The 22,332-nt window shown below is 34.1% G+C and overlaps 1 protein-coding gene across 1 annotated transcript in view; it reads left to right on the top strand.

Moving 5' to 3' along the window:
• The window catches only part of shg (shotgun), a 276,010-nt gene extending 253,946 nt beyond the window's left edge, over positions 1 to 22,064 (top strand). Inside the window, exons 16-24 of the mRNA XM_068763776.1 lie at positions 40 to 237; positions 960 to 1,176; positions 4,151 to 4,369; positions 11,470 to 11,694; positions 12,314 to 12,444; positions 14,153 to 14,288; positions 15,079 to 15,285; positions 16,343 to 16,495; positions 18,168 to 22,064. Coding sequence (XP_068619877.1) covers positions 40 to 237; positions 960 to 1,176; positions 4,151 to 4,369; positions 11,470 to 11,694; positions 12,314 to 12,444; positions 14,153 to 14,288; positions 15,079 to 15,285; positions 16,343 to 16,495; positions 18,168 to 18,292 — 1,611 coding nt within the window. The 3' untranslated portion in view covers positions 18,293 to 22,064. The remainder of the gene's footprint in view (positions 1 to 39; positions 238 to 959; positions 1,177 to 4,150; positions 4,370 to 11,469; positions 11,695 to 12,313; positions 12,445 to 14,152; positions 14,289 to 15,078; positions 15,286 to 16,342; positions 16,496 to 18,167) is intronic.
• Positions 22,065 to 22,332: the final 268 nt, after the last annotated feature.

Raw genomic sequence — 22,332 nt, 5'->3', positions numbered from 1 at the left:
CATTAAATAAAATGTAACTTGAGTATACATTTGCAATAGGGTACCAGTAAGAAAGACAAACTACATCGTCGCCTCGCCCAGCTCTACAATACGTCAATGGACAACGTGGACGTCTTCACCGTGTTCAGTAAGCCCACCGTGAAGGACGTATTCTTGGATGTCCGGTTCTCTGCACACGGATCTCCTTACTATCCCGCTGAGAAATTGGATAGTATGGTAATTGGAATCCAAGAAAAGGTTTGTGTTCACACCTCGATTAAAATTTATAAAAAAAACTACTCTCGTAACATTTTTTTTTCTATAATTTACTACAATTCATTCAAAAAAGGTTAAATGTTTATATTCGTATTGTTTGCCACAACAGACATTGTTCGGTCAAAAATTATTGTTTGTTGTCGTAGTCTAGTAAAGAATATTTTAAGAGTGATCACTTTGTGTGTATTAACTAAAAACCAAAATGATTATATATAATTATTTGATACAATTTGGTTTTGATTGATGTCAAATGTTGAACAGCCGAGGACATTTATTTCCGTTTACTCTGTTCTTTGCTTGGAAGAAGGAAAAAATTTTATGATCAATATTTTCCTCGCATTTTTCATTTTTTTCCCGACTAGACTAGAACGTGTTTAAAGAAAAATAAAAAAACATTTGGATTGATCAAGTCATTCTTAAGTTTCAATCTGTGATACAAATTTGGAAATTCATATTAATTTCTATAGGATATAGATTATTATCGTTGTCTAATATCTCTTTTATACATATGTGGAGTGGCAGTGAGACACGTTTTTTATGTCGTATTGATGTTTTTGTTATTGCATAGTAGTGATGTATTCATATTTAACCGTTTTGAATAATCAATTATTTATGAGACGTTTATCCTTTTTGCATTAATAAAAACACTGTTAAGATTATTTTAAAAGTAATTGTATCTTGTAATTTATGAATTCCTGCACCAGCTCGAAGAAGATTTACAAGCGAAGATATACATGGTAAAGATCGACGAGTGCCTGATAGAGAAGGAGCAGTGTGAGGATTCGTGCCGCAACGTGCTGATGAAGAACAACGTCCCGCTGTCCGTGTACACCAACACCACGAGTTTTGTCGGTGTCTCCGCCAGGGTGGAGTCGGAATGCACTTGTGATGTTGAAGAACCATTAGTTTGCTTAAATGGAGGTAAAATATTAATAGTAATTATTGAATTTAACAGTTAATGTTAATTCTATGTGAATTGGTTTTACTAGTTCAAATAGGCCCTGTTTTAAGAAACCGTTATATTTATACCGCATACATTATTAATTGAATGTTATTGTACCTGAAAGGCTTTGAAAAGTGATGACGGGAGTCGATATGTCTTCGTCTTTTAAAAAGTGAAACGCCTTAAACGTATATTATTTAATAATCATTTATATTCCGACAATACTCAAATAATATACGTAGAAATTTATTTAGATTTATTTTAGATTATATAGATTTTCAGCGCTCCCAGGAATCCTCGAATGGTAATGCTTGTGCTTTATCTTGTAACAGTCTGTGTGGTGCTACTAAAACATGACCTTCGTGTACAATTAATCTAAAGAATGTCTGCTAATATGAAAAAAGAACTTGGTGATCTTCTAATCCCGTAGAATAACTAACGTAACTACCCCAACCGAGGCTTATGATAGCTGTGGGTTTATTGCAAAAAAGGTTAAGGTTATTACCACAGGATCGAATCCACTTAAACTGTGAATGCCGGCAGGCGAACAGCGTTGGAGCAATTCAGGTCGAGTCAATAACGATTTTTTCATGTTCTGTAATGTAAATAAGATTTTTACTTTACGGTAAGACAAGCCTGTCAATAACGTTTTTACACGAAATATATGAGATTTTATTTTTTGGATAAGCGTCAGATTAGTTTGGTCACCAGGCATCTTGCAGATGGACGGACTACTTTATTAACGTCATCGAGAGAGGTTGGATGCAAACCGCTTCCAACAGGTCTAAATGGAAATCTTAAGGGGAACAACTATATCCAATAGTGTATGACCTGCGGCTGAGATGCGGATGTCAATATTTTGCATACCAAAAATCACAAGGAAAATAAGTGACAACCTTGAACAAAAAGACGTTATGTCTTGGCTTCCACGCCTCTAGTGTAGGGCGTGGAACTTTATAGACACATTTACGACACTCTAGAAGTGAGCTCGCGTGATGGATTTTATTACAAAATCACAGCAACACAATGTAAACTCCATTTCATAATACTTATATATACACGGCACTATAACGCAGTGTATTTTTATGATACATATAAATCTAAATTGCTACATAAATAAACTATGATCCATAGACAGCGGTCAGTATCTCAATAAGAATAGTTTATTATCGTGACACAATAAGCCAATAAAGAGCGCTTAAATTTTCGAAACCGTTCTCCATTGTTAAAGTGATTTTATATCTTAGCAAGGGTGCGTTGTAAACATGTATACGGTTAAGAAAATATTTATAGACATGTATTTTACATTTCATATTAAATGTTATATAGTTACAAATTGCTTTGTCTCTTGAAGAAAGCAGTCCGAGTACTACCGCAGCACCATTATCGACGGCCAAAAAAAGTGTCGAAAAGTGTTACAGTGGAATTATTCGATAGTAGTAGTACCCGAGGAAAAGGAGCATAAGCTATTGGCGTTGAATATGGGATGATGGAACAGATCGACCGGTACTCCCCTCGTCTCTCCGCGTATACCTTAGGCGAGATGCGACTGTTTCGATACTAATATAAAGAAGTATAGTATCGCGTGGATGTTTATTCACACTATTATTCATATAGGATCATTTACAATTACTTATGTACATCACGAGAAGAAAGCCAGAAGAGTGCGCTTAGATATAAACTAGAATCAGATTGAGCTCTTCTAAATGAGAATTCTTCAACTTAAAGTTACGATAGTTACAAAAGCGTATCCCTCAAGTCGAAATGAGCAAATGTGGTTTGGAACCGGATGTTACATAACAAAACTTGTATTATTGTATTATATCTCTATAGATACACATATAGGTACCTATGTGCCAGTAATAGTTTTGTAATAATCAAACTAGGAAGTAATATGATATGAAGTGTTAGCCTAAAATAATTATTAAACTCAGAAACAACCTGATATTATAATGTATTGTTTTATCGGATGTATATTTTATTATTTGTCATTATATTCAACTGAAACTTAAAAATAACCTTGAAGTTATGGTCTCTTTTTTAATCCGGTTAACAGAGTTCCGACGAGGTGAAGCTTAAATCGCATCGAATAAACCTCGCAGTCATCTTGTAAACTGCAACCGACGTAATCGCGTAAAGATGTCAGTACACAGGGATTCCATTGCATCCGGAGTTTGGTTACGTCCCGGTGAATTTCACAATGCAATTTCTAAACTTCGCTAACAATTTACAATTTAATAACAGGTTAACTAGCGAACTTGATAGAATATCGAATAGGAGCCCTGCCACAATCGCTTACAGTTAGTTGAAAGTGCTTCGTTTGCACTATTAAATTGTTAAAACGATACGCTAGTTTTAAATTGAAGTTACCGATAGTTAATCAACTTTTTGAAATCTTTTCGAATTGCCGTAATTACTGTGATATTGAACGGGCCGAGTGACTTTTGTGTTAATTCCGATCTTCGGTTACCGCTTCCGTACGATTCAATTTATCTTTATTTTTACTTTGTTTTTATTTTCGTGTGTATTGTGTAATGTATGGAACACTCTACCCAATAATTAATGGTTACGGAAATAATAAATAACGTACTGACAATATATTAAAACATATATAAAAGTAGAAGGCAAGACTAAACTTTTGTTATTGGCCTGTCGCATTCCAATGGTCTCATAAATATTGGCTATATATTAACTTCTTAAAAGCTTTTGCAACTATAACTAATAACTCCGAATTGTTAACTTTGAATGTATTTCACTAAGAGATTTAACTTTTGCATAAAAAGTTACTCTGAAAAGACTAATTAGTGCGAATGAGAGATTTCTTGTTTCATCATCATGACATCATCAAGATTATTGTATCCTGGCTACACTTTTTTTTTGCCATAATAACTTTTTGTTTTTAGAAGCAGATTTACATTCCATTTAATATTAAATTATTTATTTTTTTCTTAGGTACTCCGTTCGCAGATAAATGCGAATGTCCAGAAGGTCTATCAGGTCCTCATTGTGAGCAGACGTCCATCGGTTTCCACGGCGACGGTTGGGCCATGTACCCGTCTCCTCCGGCTTGCCACGAGGGTCATGTGACGTTGACGGTGACGTCACACGCGAGCAATAGCTTAGTGTTTTATCTCGGACCGTTAAAATACAATCCGCTCTTAGATGTTCAAGGTAAGTTTTATAATCTGTATATATTTTTAGGTTTTGAGGCCTATTTTGATATAAATGTGTAAATGCACTTCTATTCCTATCAGTTTTAAAAACACGCGGAAAGAAGATTAAGTATCAAAACATTCGGTTATAATCTTAAACAAAAAGCGTTGGTAAGAATAGATTTTATGGAGACAAGTATTAATTAACAGTTATTGCGTTGAGGTTTCAGAAATAAAAAAGATTGTAAACTTCATAATGAACCACGAGAAAAGACATAATTTCGCTTTTAAATATTTTGAAATTTTCCTTAAAACTTTCCAACAATAATTTTCTTAACTATTCTATAAAAATTAAATCCGGAGTCTCAAATTAATTAAATTTTGATGGAAGATAACAAAATAAATATTTAATGTCCGTTGTTAGAAAACAAATATTTTGTATCAAGTTTTATAACGGAGATATGGAGTTCCGTTTGTTGAACACATTAAAAATAAAAATAGCGGAAAAGTTTGAGGTCGTCTGCTTCATCGGATAACAAATGTACAGCCAGCGGTATTGTTTGGAACAAAAACAGAAAGCAAGCGAGCGAATTGACAGGTCAACCTTTGGATAAGAAGCGGGTGTCGCTCGCCAAACAACACAAAAGGTTTCCGACTTTATTCCCCAACTGCAAGAATAGTGCTACTATGAGTCTTTTCACTGCTTAAACTTTTATCGCTGCAATAGATATTCTATACATTTTTATACATGAAGTATTTTTAGTATCTCTCCTCCAAAATACCGCAATGTCTGATGACTTATGGATCGGTGACGTGGTTGCTTTCGAAGGGCTTCATAAACAAGCTCACGGTCCCCTAGAAACTAATGGATAGAGTCATTCTCGGAACTTTGCTGCGAGATCGAATCATAAACGAAAAGATCAGCAGTAGAACTAAAAACAACGACGCAGCTCGAAGAATTTAGCTGCTGCTGTTCGAAGAAGTGCTCGCTGAAGTGGATGCAGGCGGGTCATATAGCTTATGCAGCCGACGGCTATTGGAGTCCAAAATTTCTCAAGTGGCGAGTGAGCTGGTAGAAACGGCGAGGATAGGTTTCTCACTAGGTGGACCTGGACCGACGACATAGTCGAGGTCTCGGAAAGTCACTAAATTTGGGCAGCGCAAGACCCGTCATTGTGACAATCTTAGGAGCAGTGCTTATACATTGCAGTGGGCATTTAACGGCGAACATGATGATGATGAAGTTATTGTTAATAAGTAGAGGTACGGAAATTTCGCAAAAAAAAATCACCAATTTCGCATTTATATTTTTCAAAATTTAAAAATTTCGCATAAATTTCGCATTTATATTTTTGAAATCATAAAATTTGGGTAAATTAGGTATTTATTAAACAAAAATACTTTTTTAGTAATTTTATTACTAAATATGAAAGTACAGTTTAACAAAATACAAAATTTCAAAGTACAAGTCTTAACATTAAACAATTTTAATTAATTAAAAGATAACAAATTAAACAATTTCAACATTTGACTCCTTAAGCGTCGTTCTTCGGTCGGTTACAACGACATTGTATATGCTGAAGAAGCGTTTAGCGTCCACGCTGTTGGTTGGACTCCAAATACTCTGTAATGCTGCTTCAACAAAGGACAGAAAGCATTTGGCAGCCAACAAAATGTCCCTTACATTGGGGTTTTCATTTATATTAATAGACCGAAGAATTAACCTATGAAAGTGCGTATACCCATCAATAAGCTAATTTTGAGGAAATCCTTGGAAAAAAGGAATTTTCGAAAAGCTTTCCAGCAATACGTTTATATTTAATGTGGTTAAACTTGCAGCCACAGATGGGGAAACAATTGGCCAATGTGAAAGAAAGCCTCGTTCGTCTTATTCAGTTTCATGTGAAGAGAAAGCTTACTGAAACTTTTGTCGCTTGCTGATTTGAACATAGTTTTCATTGTCTCACCAATTCCTTTATAGTCCTTAAGACATAGTGATGTATTTTCATCAAAATAACCTTGACGTTGCCGTTCAAGCGATGATTTTGAATCCTCTAATTTGTTCCATAACAGGTGTGCAATTGGATAACTTGTCCCTTCTAACTCATCAATCAATTTCATTATTTTGGGGCAGAACTCAGAATTCAATGTATCTTTTTTGTCACGATCCAAACGAATGTTACAATATTGGCACATCACAATATTTGTAACCAGACCTTCTTAAATTCTAGTATTCTATCTGTCAAATCTTTCTTAGGGCATTCCATTTTAAGAGCACGATAAAAAAATATTTTGTAAAACACTTGCGTGCCTAAAGCGTTACAAATGACCACTGCTCGAGTTCTCGCATGCAACGTCCCCGACTCTAGCGATAGGCTACGAACAAGTGAGACTCGAAAGCTTTCGTTCTGTCGAGTCAGTTCGTGTCCAAAAAGTGCGTCGACCGTTACGTCCAAAACGAACTTCACTCAAGTTCAATTGACGCGACTCGCGACTCGGGCGATACGATAATAATTTAATTTAATCCATCATACGAACACTACCATATATTTCGCATTTATTCGCATTTATGTGTAATTTTCGCATTTATTCGCATCTATTTCGTAAATACGAAATTTCCGTACCCCTATTAATAAGTTTAAGTCTGTTTATGTATAGATATTATAAAACTCTCTACGGCATATAATATCTATAAAATTAATTTTAGATTTATTTGTAATCATACATGTACATTTTGTTAGGTATTGTTGGTATTTAAAACAAAAAGAGGCATGCACCCAACGTTTAAATAACCGTTTTAGGTGGGAACAAATTGTGTTGTTTCTGTACTGTAGAATTTATTTCTTGGATGCAAAGTTTCGGGTTGTGTCGGCAAATGATGAGCGAGATCCTAAAGCCGTTTTCTACTCTAAAGTCGTTTGTCTTAAGTTCATTCAAAAATTTAGCATTGTTTTATAAAATAGTAAATTAAATTGTAGTTATGTATTAAAAGTACATATTAGTACTAACTAATTCAAAGACTTCGGTATATATTCTCCGAATTCGGAACTCAACTGCAAATATTCCTCAATCTGCAAGTAAAACCAAAAAAAATCTAAAATATTTTTAACGCTTTCTAAAATAATTTTAGTTTTACAACGATTATATTTCTTAAAAATTGAGACGTTGTTCAGAAAGTTAAAAAAGTATTACTTAAATTAAGATCTTTCTTCACGAAGCATAATTAGTTTTACCTAACAGAGCCGTTAAGTTGCGAACAAAGACCAAGACTGTTCCTACATCAATTAGTGAGATATAAAACTAAGCTCTTTCCAAATTCCGTGTTAGATCAAATTTTTACACGGCATTCTTTATTTATTTAAAATGTAATATCAATTCTGTAATAAGGATCCGTAAACAAACGAAAGTGACCTAACTTAGTGCACAGAACCGATGGCCGCTGGTAACTTAACGGTCTGGAGTTGAGACCGCGCATCGACGACCTTATTAAGGTCTTCAGAAGACTTTGAATGTAGGCCGCTTCCAACTAGTCCTATTGGAAATCTATAGGAGAAGCCTGTATCAAGTCTGATGATGATGGTAGTGAAAATATGTCAAAGAAATTTGCGACGATTAGACATTTTACTTGTTGAAATCACAGGTTGTTTTTATCTACGTCAGTTAAACCATTACTCAGAAGCAATCGTTTTTTTCATGACCATAATACTTATAATAATATATCTGTACAAAACATAGTTGCAGATTGATAAAATGAAAATATAATTCTAGGATATTTCAGTTACCGTTAATTGAATACGGAGAAAAAATCATTATGTTTATAATAAGTACAAAGTGAAGTTAAACAACTTAAACAGCTAAATGACCCTTGAAGCTTGAGTGATATAAAGATAGTCCATTTTCCAAATGAACACAAGTGTTGGTGGTAAATTCGGTCCGAATCAGTCGTTAATCTCTTTAATTAATTAACCATTACAATTAGATTTACTAGCCGCACACGCCGTAAACATTACGTTTTAGTTTCCTCTAGGCGTATTTTTTTTTCACAGAAAGAGCATGATTTACGATGCACATGCGTTTGCGTGAAATCGTACACGGTTTTAATAGTGAGTTATAAATTTTGAATTACGCATCCTTGGGACAAATGTAAACAGATCAAAAATAGGTATCGTCGTATTGTGTGAACATAACATGTGCGGTGGCCAGTCCGTTCTTATCCGTATCCAATTATAGTGTGCACGAAATTATTAGTCACCTCCACCATTTTAAGCGATGAGACGGGGGAAGATGCGATTGACGCAAATGAGATATTTGAGTGCAGATGACTTGACATTTGTCAAATCAATTGGTAATTATATCTTACAGTTGTTCTTGACTTCGAAATTTTCGTCGAAGTTCCTCGTTTAGCTAACAGTGGGTAACTCCGAACTTGCGTTAAACATTTCTTTTCGGTTTAAAAAAATATAGCGTGCCCTCTAACGAATAATACAGTGAAATAAGCTTTATTGTTAAAATTGAAATGTTAGTCTCGGATCTTTGGCACCGCCGCCGCTGCCAGAGTAAATACAATCTCCAGACGTTGCCAAATTGCCAATTCTGTTAAGTGTACTGCACACACTTTGAGTTTGACGCACGAATGCTTACATTCATGTCAATTGCATAGATTTTTTATGTGTTAACATTGACAAGGGATTGTAAATATTTATTATCTTTTATGAGTATATTGTGTTTTGTATGTTTATGTAGGCAATAGTTGTAGATTACCACCGCTATACCCATCTCTATAGCTAAACAAATTCCGTTAGCTTTATCTCGTTTAATATTTTGATTCAAATTAAGGTACAGAATTTTAGAAATTACTGGTGAGTTTTACAAAACGTGATACTAAAGAGGCTTTCGTATTACCAAAAAAACTAATGCCTAATGATAAGATGGGGACCGTCTTGCCATGTTGTGGTATGAAAAAGTAATTCAATATAACACGCACAATGTGACCGAAGAAAAACAGAGGGGCTCTCACAAGTAAATATTACGCTCTTAATTAACGCAGGCTTAGCTGACATTAGAAAGCAAGAATATATTCAATACACTACTAATACTTTTTATGCTCCAAATATTTAATAACATTATTTAAAGTAGTGAATTATGAGGAAACTCTTAATTATACTTTAAAATCTAGAAGCCATGCATTACGCTGTGCTAAAGATTGGCAGCTTATAAGTTTGATTCGTTTCGTTTTAAAACAGCGCAGAACAAAGGTAATCACTTGCAACCGCTGTTTGGTCGTTTAATTAGTTAGTTAAATAGATATTTGCATTTTACTTAAAATTTTGCACAAAAGTTGTATTTTAACTCATTTGCATTGTCTTTTACGCATACTAATATTATGTATGTATACATAATATTTATGGCTGCGCACGGAATGGAGTAATCTGCATGACCGTTCATCAAAAATACATAACTGCGAGAAAAATAAGTTAGTACATAACTTAAGACACAATGAAACTATTGTAAACTTATTCGAATAAACCAGCCAAGTCTTTAACTGGAATTAACTTCCCCGGGAAAGCGTAACAATGTCACTGGCTACAATGAATATGTCACAGTAGATTGGCGTAACAACTTGAATAATGATTTCCGGACGAAATCCACAATGGGCCTTGGATAAGAGCTCGAAACGAAGTTTTATTTCTAAGCCGACGAACGAGGGGTTCATCAGGGCTGCCTAATGGTACTATTAACAGTTTAGTAAAACGTAAATATAAAGCACAGTCTGTTTTTAACTTTAATTTTACTAAAATAAGAACAAAAAAATGTATAGGAATCTACACACGCCTATTATAAAATTTTATCATGATTGATTTCGGAGGAGTGCAAAACAATAAAATTTTTGAGCGTATCGAACATCTGACAGCCCTATGAGCGACAGAAAAAAAAGAAAAAACAAAAGTAGAATGTAATTTCAAACCCGTTGGCTTGCGAGGGACCTAACCAATAAGGTTTCTGTCGTTATGAACTCCTTTTCTATGGTTACAACTGTAATGAATTTTTAATGATCGCGTAATGACTGACGTGTACGCACAGACAGAGGTATGTACGTGTCGTATGATTTATGAAGGTGATCGTTGCGTGATAACACACTCATTTCTATACACAGCGTTGTTATGAGAATTACACAATCCTGCCTCGATTATTTAATGCAGAGTCCTCGGAACTGCTTTGTTTGTGTATAATGAATATTTCTAAGGAAAACGCCGAGCTCCCTCTTGGCTTCAATGTGTAATTTATGTTTAACTCAAAGCGGTTCAGTTGTCACATATAACTTCAATGTATTTAGTAGTTACAAACATACATTGTATCACGATGTATAATGCTTCACTGTTGTAAAAACTTATAACTCGTATTATTTGTACCACAAATATCTAGAATATGTGCTCATTTCAGATCCTTAATAGTGTACTATTAATAATGAAAGTAGGCTGTGTTATCGATGTTAAATTGAACGAAGATTAACGAATGACGTACTTTGAGCCCTTCGCTTCATCGCATTTACTTGGCGGATTAATTCATATTTCATTTCATCGAATTACTATTTGATACGTTATATGACTGACGTGACTTGAATAGGGTTCGACCTGACAGCAAGTAGAGCTTATAAGGGATTTCTTTATACTATACTAGTTTTGCACCCTGCTACGTCCGTCCCTACTGTAAATTTTACATTTAACATTATATAATGTAAAATTTTATTACAAAAAATTTAATACAAATAAAATTATTTTGATTATTCTTTGGGACAGCAAATTGTAACTTTTTTTATTTGTAGCCAATATATGAGCAAGAATGGCAGTGAGTAGGCTATATAGCGCAGAACTGATGGCCGTTGGGACCTTAAAGTTCTGGAGTAGAGACCCCGGACCAGCGAGTAGGGCGCAGAACGTCCATCTACGAAAAATGCTAGATTCAGGCAGTTTTCAACCCATCCTAATGCATATCCATGTAGGAGCTTTATGTCCAGCGGTGGACGTCATACGACTGAAATGAATAATAATAATATAAACAATGTATTGCTTCAATGAAGTAACTGTTACACATTCACAAATTGTCATGTTTTGTTCGCAGATTTCATGTCTTTAGAGCTGGTTGAAGGATTCCTTGTTCTGCTGGTGAATTACGGTTCTGGTACCACTCGGTTAAATAACAGCGTGGTTCACGTCGCCGATGGCAAGCCTCATCTAATTGAAATAGTCCTGATGAGGAGCTCCATAGAGATGTTCGTGGATCGATGCAAACTGTCGACGTGCATGAGCCTCGCGGCTCCGACCGGACCCAGAGAAATACTTAACGGTAAATATATCGTCACACTTATTATGAATTTTCTAGAAGTTTCTCAGGTTCAGGTATAACATATAGTATAAAGTTTTTGAAAAGAAACGAAATGAAAACCCAAGAGTCCATCTTTGACGTATACTAATATTAGGATTTCGCTCATAAAACATTTCAATTTCATCAGGATTTTTTGTTTCACCTTTAATTTCATGTAAGTTAAGCAGTATCCAATTATATTTTTAATTTCTGAAGTGGATATCTATATCAGCATTGAGATGATCATTAAAATTTTTTTGGGGTATGGAGAGGTATCTACTTCGTGAAGGTGAACGCCTGTAAGAGGCCAACCCAAGCTTGCTACGCGGTTCTTCAGCCCTGATCGCCGTATCCAGGCTCCCTACACCATAATCAATGCGTGGTTCGTGCACGCATGTACTAATTATTAGCACTATCTGCAAAAAATATGTCGAAGCTCTGTAGTTCCGGACGACGTCGACAGATGGCGTTAGTTGTCCATGAACGTATAAAAGGGGCACCGCGCGACTAGAGTCGGTTTTAATAAAGAAGAGCCGACAACGACACGACATAAATATATTTATGTAAAGATGTAAAGAATCTTTTATATTTTCTTGTACAGTAAACGCTCCTCTGCAACTGGGAGGCGCTAGTATTGACCTCCAGAACCTCGCCCGGACTTTCGGCTGGCAGCATGTCCCCACTAACCAACACTTCGTCGGTTGCATCAGCAACTTCACGTACAACGATTTTGTAAGTAATTTTTGCATATTCCACTTTAAATTAAAAAAAAATTGTAACCACGCTAAAATGGACAATATAAAAAAATGCTTTTGTTACTTCTTATTTTTAAGACCTAAACACTGGTACTGCTTATGAGAAAACATATAATATTGTGAGTTATTAAAAGCTATGTCTGTTAGATTAATGTTTTATAATAAGTAAGGATTAATAAAAAAGCCTCTTGTCGACTGTTTAGGCCCTGTCTACTTTCTTACTACAGAAAATTGCGCACCAAGATTCTGAGTATAACTTTATCATCAGTTGATTAATTAAACCACTTTATTAAAGTCAGATTTGGTACTCTAAATTTCTTTTAAAATTACAAGACTTGACTATAAATTGTCCAGTACATTCACAAAACGATCAGTCGTCTAGATATTTATATTAATTATATATATTTTATTCTATTGAATACATCCCTTCGACCGGACCGTTAAACAGTAACTGTAACCGCAATATAATAGAATTATTTACGGGACAATGGTTACATAAACGCGCCGATCGAGCAATTACTTGATCGACGCACAGCTACTTGTAAATTGTTATCAGAACACTACTCAAAATTAACCAAAAACCTTAGTTCATCTTGTTTATTTTGACGTATGTTTTTAACGATGTTACAAGTTGATGAAACAAGGAAATCTCATAAATATATTTTTTGTTAAAGAGTTACTCATAACAGCAGGTAATAAATAATTATATTGGAAGAAACTAATATAAGTAATAAAACTCCTTTAAAAATACTACGATTGCGGCATAACATAAAAAATTGAGAGATCGTCCTTTTTAAAATTATAAACCTGACTTTCCCCTACCCGCACAGTTTTTTGTGAGTGTAATTTTGTAACATACCGAACTTCAAGTTTTTATGCCTTATGGTTCCAGAGATATCGTGATGAGTCAATGGATAGTTGGAAATCTCGGGACATACAGAGAAAGATAAATTATGATTAAACAAGCTGCTTGTTAAAAGCCCTGTTTAATTTCATTTACACTTAAAACAAGATTACGCCTATCGCATCACAAGTTACGTTACTCTTGTACTTGTCAACTTAAGGCCTAACATCGTGTAACTAATAACTTTTAAGATTTGCGCTTTGACATTTAATGTATAATGGCTCCGAAATAGAATGAATTTACAGCACTTACCAAAAAATATCACGTGCATTTGATGTAATTGACGTTTTGCTGCTAGCCGATTTAGGCTTTGTGCAGCTTCATCGGAATGGAGCTTACTACGTGAGCTTGAAATTTTTCTTTGGATGATTATATTCCAGTTACACCAATAACGTTCACATCCGTCTAAACGTATAGTGTAGTGAATGAAGTGTTATGTAGCATTGCGATGCGGGGACTACCCGGTAGTTGGGCGCGAAGCGGGTCTCTCCTGACCACGCTCGCTTGCGTTCAAGCTCAAAGGCAAAGGCAAAAATATCAAGTGGATTTTATTGAGCAGAAGGATCCTAGTAACTTTATAGTTAAGGGCGATTTATATATTCAGTGCTGTAAAATATCATGAGAAAACTTGCACAGTTTAGGATAAAATTTAAAATGGTGTGCTAATCAGCACAGATGTCGCTTTGTAATATACAGTTAGTTAATTTTCTTTACACGGTGACGACGCCATAATAATGGTAACATAATTGTTTAACATAACATATGTATTATTTTCATATAGATGTACAACCTGGGTGAGCCGTCAGTGCATCGGAACGCCGACCCGAGCTGCCAACGCAGCATGTTCACTGCGGTCACCTTCGGCATCGACACTAATTTCCTCGTCGCCATATTAGTTTGCATCGCGATATTAGTCAGTAAGTGCGCTCAACAATATACTTTTGAGTTTCGTCGTATCATTTTAGCATTTGTATGACGTTAACTGTTGGAGATAGGCATTCCTCAAAGATTTCCAATGGGATCGGTCGGAAGCAGCCTGCATGCAATGTTTTTTGACTACCTGAATAATAATAATCTTGCCTTTCTTTATTTTTGGATGGGCTATATAACATACATTCTAAATGAGCAATTAATTATAATTTCGAATATTCCTAATACATGTGCCTCTAGTTAAAAGCATATTAATAATTGATTTTTTTTAATTCTAATTTGTGACAAAACATCTAAATCTTTTGAAGGACATATTCGTAGTATTTTTTTTTTAATTATTACATGGAGGAATCCGGAAACGCATTTGCTTTATATTTTGTTGCTCCTACGTAATAATTTGAAAATAATAAAAATAAATTAAAAATACATTGATATGGTATATATAAACAAAATACGAATATATTTAAAATATGCAATTAATATTTTATTATTAAAAACAGATTATAGATATAATATCATATTTAATAAATCAACTGCATCAAATCAAGATAATAGTATCTTGATTTGATGCAGTTGATTTATTGCTTTCCCACAAAATATCGACTTCAAAACCCTTAAAGCATTGGTGTATATAAAGCAAAAACAAAAGAGACTTATTATATAAAAACACTTTAAACTGTTGGCCTCATATTCTATATAATGCGGTATTTGGTGTAATGTTTGTTGTAACAGCATCTTGATGTAATGGCATAAGTTAAAATATTTATTCTATTGCAGTTCTACTACTAGCTGTGGTGGTCCATCGTCGCAGGGCTGATGCGTGGGCGGAAAAAGAATTGGACGACATCAGGGAGAACATCATCGCGTACGAGGACGAGGGTGGCGGCGAAGGCGACGCCGGGTACGACTTGCACGTGCTGAGGCAGATGTACGACGGGCCGCCCATGGACAACGACCGATCGGCTACGTTTATGCAAGCGCCAGGTATAAAAGTTTACTACACACTTCATTACAGATAATGACAATTGTAGTGGCCAGTCCCCACTGCGAAATTTCATGACACACTAAAGTATGAATTCATAAGATTGGCATATACAATGTAATCAGCAGACGATATGTCGACGTGGTCTTGAACTATTCTCATAGCACGATAAGGTTCACACTACCCCTGTAGGTAGTAAGAACAGCTTATTATGTTGTTCACACCAGATACCATTATCAGCCGATATCCCGCATCCAGCGCCTTCTCGCCACCTTAACCATGTCACTAGTACCTAGTGGCCAACGTATGCCTCGAAGTTATCCAGAATAAGACAGTGCAAGGGACTGTGGGTAATTGTTAACTTGGAATTACCCGGTTCCCTCAAACAGCGCAGAGGGCTGCCATCAAAGAGGTTTCCGTGGGTATAATAGACTAGTGGACGTGAACTATAGGAATAGTACCTTCACTTTTCTCAAGATATCAAGGTAGGATATCTTTAACGTCCAAAGGATAAAAGGCATATAAAGGAGATTCAATCTTTTAGTCCTGAGAAATATCTTAATCTTCAAATTTTATATTTTAACTTACTTATGTGAGTAGCTTCGAGTAACTTTTCTATTGGATAAATCAATAATAACGAACTATTTCTAATTAATCCTCTGCAGTATGACCCGGTTAGCGAAGTTAATATAAAAGCTTTTGATGTATATGTATAAGCGAACGCATTTCAACTGCTCATACGAGGTACTCGGTTTTTGGATTGGTATATGGGCAAAAGAAGAGCTGGGTTCTGTTATAGAGTGCAATGCTCTACAAAACAGAATCCGACAGATTCTTTAACGCATAGTGTTCCAATAACTTGGTCATCGGGGTTGACAAAAATAACACTTCGAAAAACTAAACACAGCGAACATCTCGTTTTTCCGAAGATCCAAATCAAATGCCAAGTATTTTAATGACCGTTCGCTATCGACTTGTGACATCTTTTGCGTATTTTGTTTATTATTGTTTTTGTGCTATAGGTTCGTGTACGATTTTTTATTTATTCTATTTTTTTAGTGGTAGGAGCAGCGCCAGATATTTCCGGTTTCCTTGACGATAAGAAATCCGTTCTCGACCGGGATCCGGACATTAATCCGTACGACGATGTCCGGCACTACGCCTACGAGGGAGACGGCAATACAAGTGGCTCTCTCTCTTCGCTCGCAAGCTGTAAGTTCATTTTTAATACAAACCTTAACTTAGTAATTTTTTTTCAAAGTGGGACAGTTTTTTCATCCTGATTTTTATTAATAATTTATCTTCTTTTTTATCACTTCTAGTATTGTAACAGATATTAGATGAAATATTTGCCAATTTATCTTTACCGTGAAATTCATTTATTGAAATTAATATAGAAAAAAATATTATTTCTGTTAAATTTTCAGTAAACAATACGTAATGTATTTGTTATTACGGAAAATTTATGAATAAATTGGTATCTTTGTAAACACTATGTTCTTTGATACATATTCTCTTAATACTATGAATTTATAAAATAATGTCAGTATAATATCGTTAAATTTAATACAGAAATGTATAATCTCTATATAACATGAAACAAATCTCACTCTCACGTCTTATCGCACGTCAATATCACAGGATGTTAACTACATGTAAATTGAGCACTCGTTATTTAGATTGTCGGAAGCTTAGTGCTATAGCTTAGCGATGCGTCCATGTTTCATACTGAAAGTTACCAAGTAATGTGAGGACGGCTTAAACCGAGGACGCCCCTACGCCTGACCCATGTAGAGTTCGCCTAAGCTATATAAGTGCTTGGCCACCAAGCTGCCCTTTCCTGGGAAATAATTGAGCTCATAAAACTTAGTTAAAAACCGATGCAGGTAGTAAAACTAGTGGTTGTTTAGATAGAATTTTTCTCGGTTCGCCATTGGTTAAAAAACCAATGGCGAATTAACATTATAAAGAAGTAGGTGCCCTGCAGTTTTTCTTGTGAAGAATACATGGTTATCTTTGTTATGTAAGTCATTTTGGAATAAAAACTTTTATTTTTTTTAAAAAATCTGTATCCTGTACTAGACAAGTGGATATGTAGTGAGTTAACCACAGGGAAACATGGATATTAATCAGTTTATTCGTAATATAAAATTAAATTAAGATCCTCGGGATCTGAACAAAGACTTATATTGGAAATTGATCAAATTACTAAACAGTCCTTTGGGACAAACTTTTCCAATTCGTCGTGTATTCAACAAATCGGATGTGTATCGTGAGTTTTTTATACTTTTTTGTTGATCGTACTACTGCTGTGCTCCTAAAATATAGTGGTCATGTACGGGAAACAAATTGTGTTGTAAAATCTTTTTTATATCAAGTTACGAGTCGAATGAACGACAGTTTCTGGTTTCTTTTTTCTGCCATCCACACCTTTTTTGTAACCGTATATAGCAAAAAGTGTTGTTCAATTTATTTTTTTAATTACACCGTTTACTACACTTAATATATATCAAAATATAAATACACATGAATGCTTTCTCCTTTTTATTATTTTGTTAAAGAAAACAAGTTACGTTAACTTACAAGAGTTATTGACCTGTCGCATTCCTATAGAAAAATTAAATCAATGTGACATATTTCAGAGCGAACACTTTAAACAGGGAGATTGGAAATAGGCGTAAAAATTTTAATGCTTTTTCTAACGAATGCGTCATACATTCACCTTAAAGCTATTTCACTTACGACCAATCTCTCTGTGTAATAAAATTCTGTTACAGCGATGTAAATACTATTAAATGATTTATAGTTTTGTTTATAAATTAAATGAAAAATGGGTGTGTGTGTATATTATCGTTTTGTTTGAAGTTTCTTTTTGTCTTCTCAGGTACCGACGACGGCGATCTCAAATTTAATTACCTATCGACGTTCGGGCCGCGCTTCCGGAAGCTAGCGGACATGTATGGAGACTCGGAAGATGAGAGAGCACCGCACGAGGAATCCTGGTGCTAGCGCCACGCTTGGCTCGTGTAGCCAGCCAAATCTCAAATTTAAGTAACCTTAGCATAAGGATATGATTATCCTGAACTTAGCGCTTGGTTGGGCGACATACGGCGAAGACCAAGCTTTTCGAGATGCCTTACCGCTGCGAGCGTTTCTTTTTAATTTTATTTCAATCTTGACCTGTGTTTTTGGACGCTGTGACAGTGCTGTGAACGAGTCAATCACTGGACCCACCGTTCTGGAGGTAACTAACCTATTCCCGGAGAAAGCCTGTGATAATTGTACGCGAATGATTTTCTTTACGAAAGTATAGTTTCCCGTTGCAAAGTATAATTGTGAAAAGAAAAACTACAATAACAATCGAACATTGCTTCAATAATCACTAGTGGTGTTTATTTGTGAGTTTTATTTAAATTTAGTGATTTCGTTTCAGTTAAAATATACATATTTTCGTCTTTAACTGTGCCTGCCTTAACTTTAATGGAACTTACGTATCGCTAGGCTAATTCCGAACCACCTTTATAATCCCTAAACTTTACTATTGTGCATATTGGACATATATTCCATTGTAGTACGTTATAAAGTGGGAGGGATGTTTCAGTGTTTATTAAACTGTCAATTAGGGTTGTCGCGAAAGCGAACTATTTTATGAGTATATCTAAATAATTACTCGATGTGTAGAATTACTTAAAACCATTAATGTTTATAGAAAAGATATTAGAAGAAATACATAACAAATTGAAAGAACGATTTCGGAAAGAGCAAGATTTGCGTGCTTAGCTATGTATTTTGAAATTGTCGATGTGTATAAAACATTTTTGAAAAATAAAATTTAAAGTGTTAATATGTTTTAAGAAATGACTGATTTGTACTGTTGTTTAGGCATCGTTGTAGATACGCCTAAATTATTTCTACGTAATTGTTCCGTGTAAAGTAACTTTCTATGTAATTAATATAAAGAGTGCGGATTTCTGTGTAAGATTTCGGTGTAAGAATTCCGTGTGAATTGTTTTCTAGAACAATCATTTTTTTTTGTTTTGTTATATGGCTAGGTTTATGTTTTTTATTGAATTCGACTTAATCGATCATCGGTATTTTAGTATTGTTGATTGGCAGCATTTATGACAGTGTCGTAATATAAAGTTTTAAGTATGTATTAAAGGGTTAGTGCCATTATTCTTCTCTTTATTAAGATTAATTAATGTTTTCCGGTCTAGAAGCTTCTACCGTGCATCGAAAGTAGTAACTTTTTTTCTGCCACGTTTAAAAAATGTATCTATGGTAGAAGTCTTATAAAACCCAACATGGATATCCATTGTTTCATATTTATTAGTTTGTAAGATTATTTTTGTATTTTTTAATTTCTTATTACATGATTTTCAACCATAGATATTAATTGGAAAATATTATTTATACAATTGATTTTGTAACTATAGCGTCCAGATGTGGGAGTTATGAAGAGAAGCTGTAATGAGAGTTTTAAACAGTGATTATGAAAGTTTACTCGGCCATGTGTTACAAAATAGTTATTTAGTTATGAAAAGGACTAAATAAATATAATATTAATTGTACGACTATTTATTTTTTCCGCTTGCAGCTAATAATTCACGAGATTGGGTTGTGTTTTCCATTTTTCATTTTGCAAATCGCTATCGTAATTCTAGGAGATACGGAAATTATTTTGCGTAAATTTATTATTTCCCAATAAAAACATGTTCACTTTTAACTAAATAAAAATTCATATTCTCCAACTAAGTATATAATATAAAATAGGAATATAAATATTGATTAAAAGTGTGTTTATTAGGCCTAAATTGTAAATATGTACATTGAGAGGAGTCGTTACAACTAACTTAGTATCCGATAGTCCTAAAGTAACTTTTGTACGGTTAATGTTAGGAAAATATACAAGGTGTCTTATAATTATGCATATCAACGAATTGTATGAGTAACATTTGGTCTATAATGTAATTCTGAATATTTGATCATCTCGTCCCGTGCAACCAGTAAGTTCAATGAAATCAATGAAAGAATTCTGGTTGCAGCGGGAAGGTTAGACTGTAGAGGAGGATTTTTTGCAAGTGGGTGAATTCAAAACCGTAAGATGCAATTCAATTCAGTAAGAAACGATATCGAACGGCTAGATTGGATCAAGTGGGAACGAGTTCAATCCTTTTAAACTAACAGCGGGCGATATTTCAAGAAATTTTATTGGAATTGTTCGCGTAAGTCCATTTTCTTTGATAGCAAATCAATTACATTTATAAAAGCCGTTTCCACCATTTCGAAAGTTTTTTTTCTTTTCCACATTTTTTTTTTCAACTATTTATTTTAGAATTATTGCTTATTTCTATTTTGTATTCCACAATTTTTCTTTTTAAATATTAATAATTTCAAATTATTTTGGAATACATAAGGAAGAATAATTCCTTAAAGTTAGGCTTAAGTACTTCAATATTTTATTGTTATATCTTTACGCTATTGCAATTCTATATATAACAAAAATTGCCACTTTATACAAATGCTTGTGCAGATTTTAATAAGTTCACATTTACTTGTTAAATCTAAATGTTTTATAACTGATAATAATTTTCAATAACGGCCCTACAAACCATTTACAAACGAGTGTTTCAATGATTAATCTTGTTACAAACATGTAGCTAATTATCTTTAGTTCTTATTCACTGTAATTAATTTAACATAATTAAGTTTCGTTGTGTAACTTTAGTTGAATTAAAACATCCTGTAGATCTCAGAACACATTGCATGTTTCGTAACTACGCTATAATTATTTTGTAGCTTGTACGGCACAGGGCAGAGAGAGTTTAATAGAGATATGAAGTCCATCATGATATATTTGATGACTAGGTTTAAATTAATGTGTAAAAATGTCTCTCATTCCTACATTCCAGTAAAAGATGATTAAATAAATTAAATAATGTAACTCGGTGTATTTCATTGATAGTCTTAACGGATCAATTATTCGTATGTAGAGCTCAAAGACGACCATTTGTGTACTTTACTATAATGTATTGACTTTTAAGTATGATGGTCACCTATGAGTTAAAATAACACTGCCATAAAATTTTTCTAGGGCTGCATTGACCTCTACAGTCTCACGGTGCAACCAGTACGAAGCTTTCAAATAACTCTGTAGAGATATATATTAGATAGAATTTTTGAAATAACAAAATTAGTCGGTACTGTAAACACTGTGAGACTATAGGAAGGGATTTTAAACTGCTACCTTAATATTGATAAACTATAGCGAATAAGATAAAGTGATGTACCTAAGTGTTTTATAATAAATTAGCAAATAACATTGGTCTGTGTGATGTGTCGTATGTGAAACATATATATTAACAATATTGATAAAAACTTGATGTAATACTGCTTCAATATGTCTCCTGTACTATGAATCACTCGTTAATTTTTCTATCAGCATTTGATGTTGTTATTTTTATAATAATTTTCTAGGCATTGAATTACAATACATTTGCTTTTTTATCTGTGTTAAGTGTCTCTTAAGTTTACTTATCTGCGAGTGATTTGGAGTAAAGGCGACAACAGACATTTTGGCAGACTGTATGTAATAGTGTATCCCTTCGGCCCCCGTTAAGACGGCGCGGTGATGGACATTATTGTGTTAAAAGAAATGTTCTAGATGGAAAACATGACTGATACATTTCGTTTAATATTCTATAAGTAGTCAATAAGGACATATAATTTTGAAATTGTTTGTATAGAAATAAAAATATTCAATTCAGCATTGAAATAAAGTGATGAAATTGAATTTTGCGTTTCATTTCTTTCTCTATTTTAAACTTGCTAATACTTACACCCACAAGTGTAAAATACTAAAATATTCATAGAGTTACAACTAAATATATATAAAAAAACTTTTTACAAAGGCTACCTACAATATTCAAATTATTTTGCCAATATGGAATCATGTTTTAAGTTGTACCATTTTCTAACGAGTATATACATTTTTTCAAAATCCAGTTTCCACTGTTACGAAAAAATTACAATCAAAATATAACATCCAA

This window comes from Battus philenor, unplaced genomic scaffold, assembly GCF_028537555.1.
Source record: "Battus philenor isolate CCGP_79_NKW_IND1 unplaced genomic scaffold, ilBatPhil1.0.hap1 SCAF_18, whole genome shotgun sequence".
NCBI classification, from domain to species: Eukaryota; Metazoa; Arthropoda; class Insecta; order Lepidoptera; family Papilionidae; genus Battus; species Battus philenor.
This window is presented reverse-complemented; position numbering and strand designations above follow the sequence as displayed.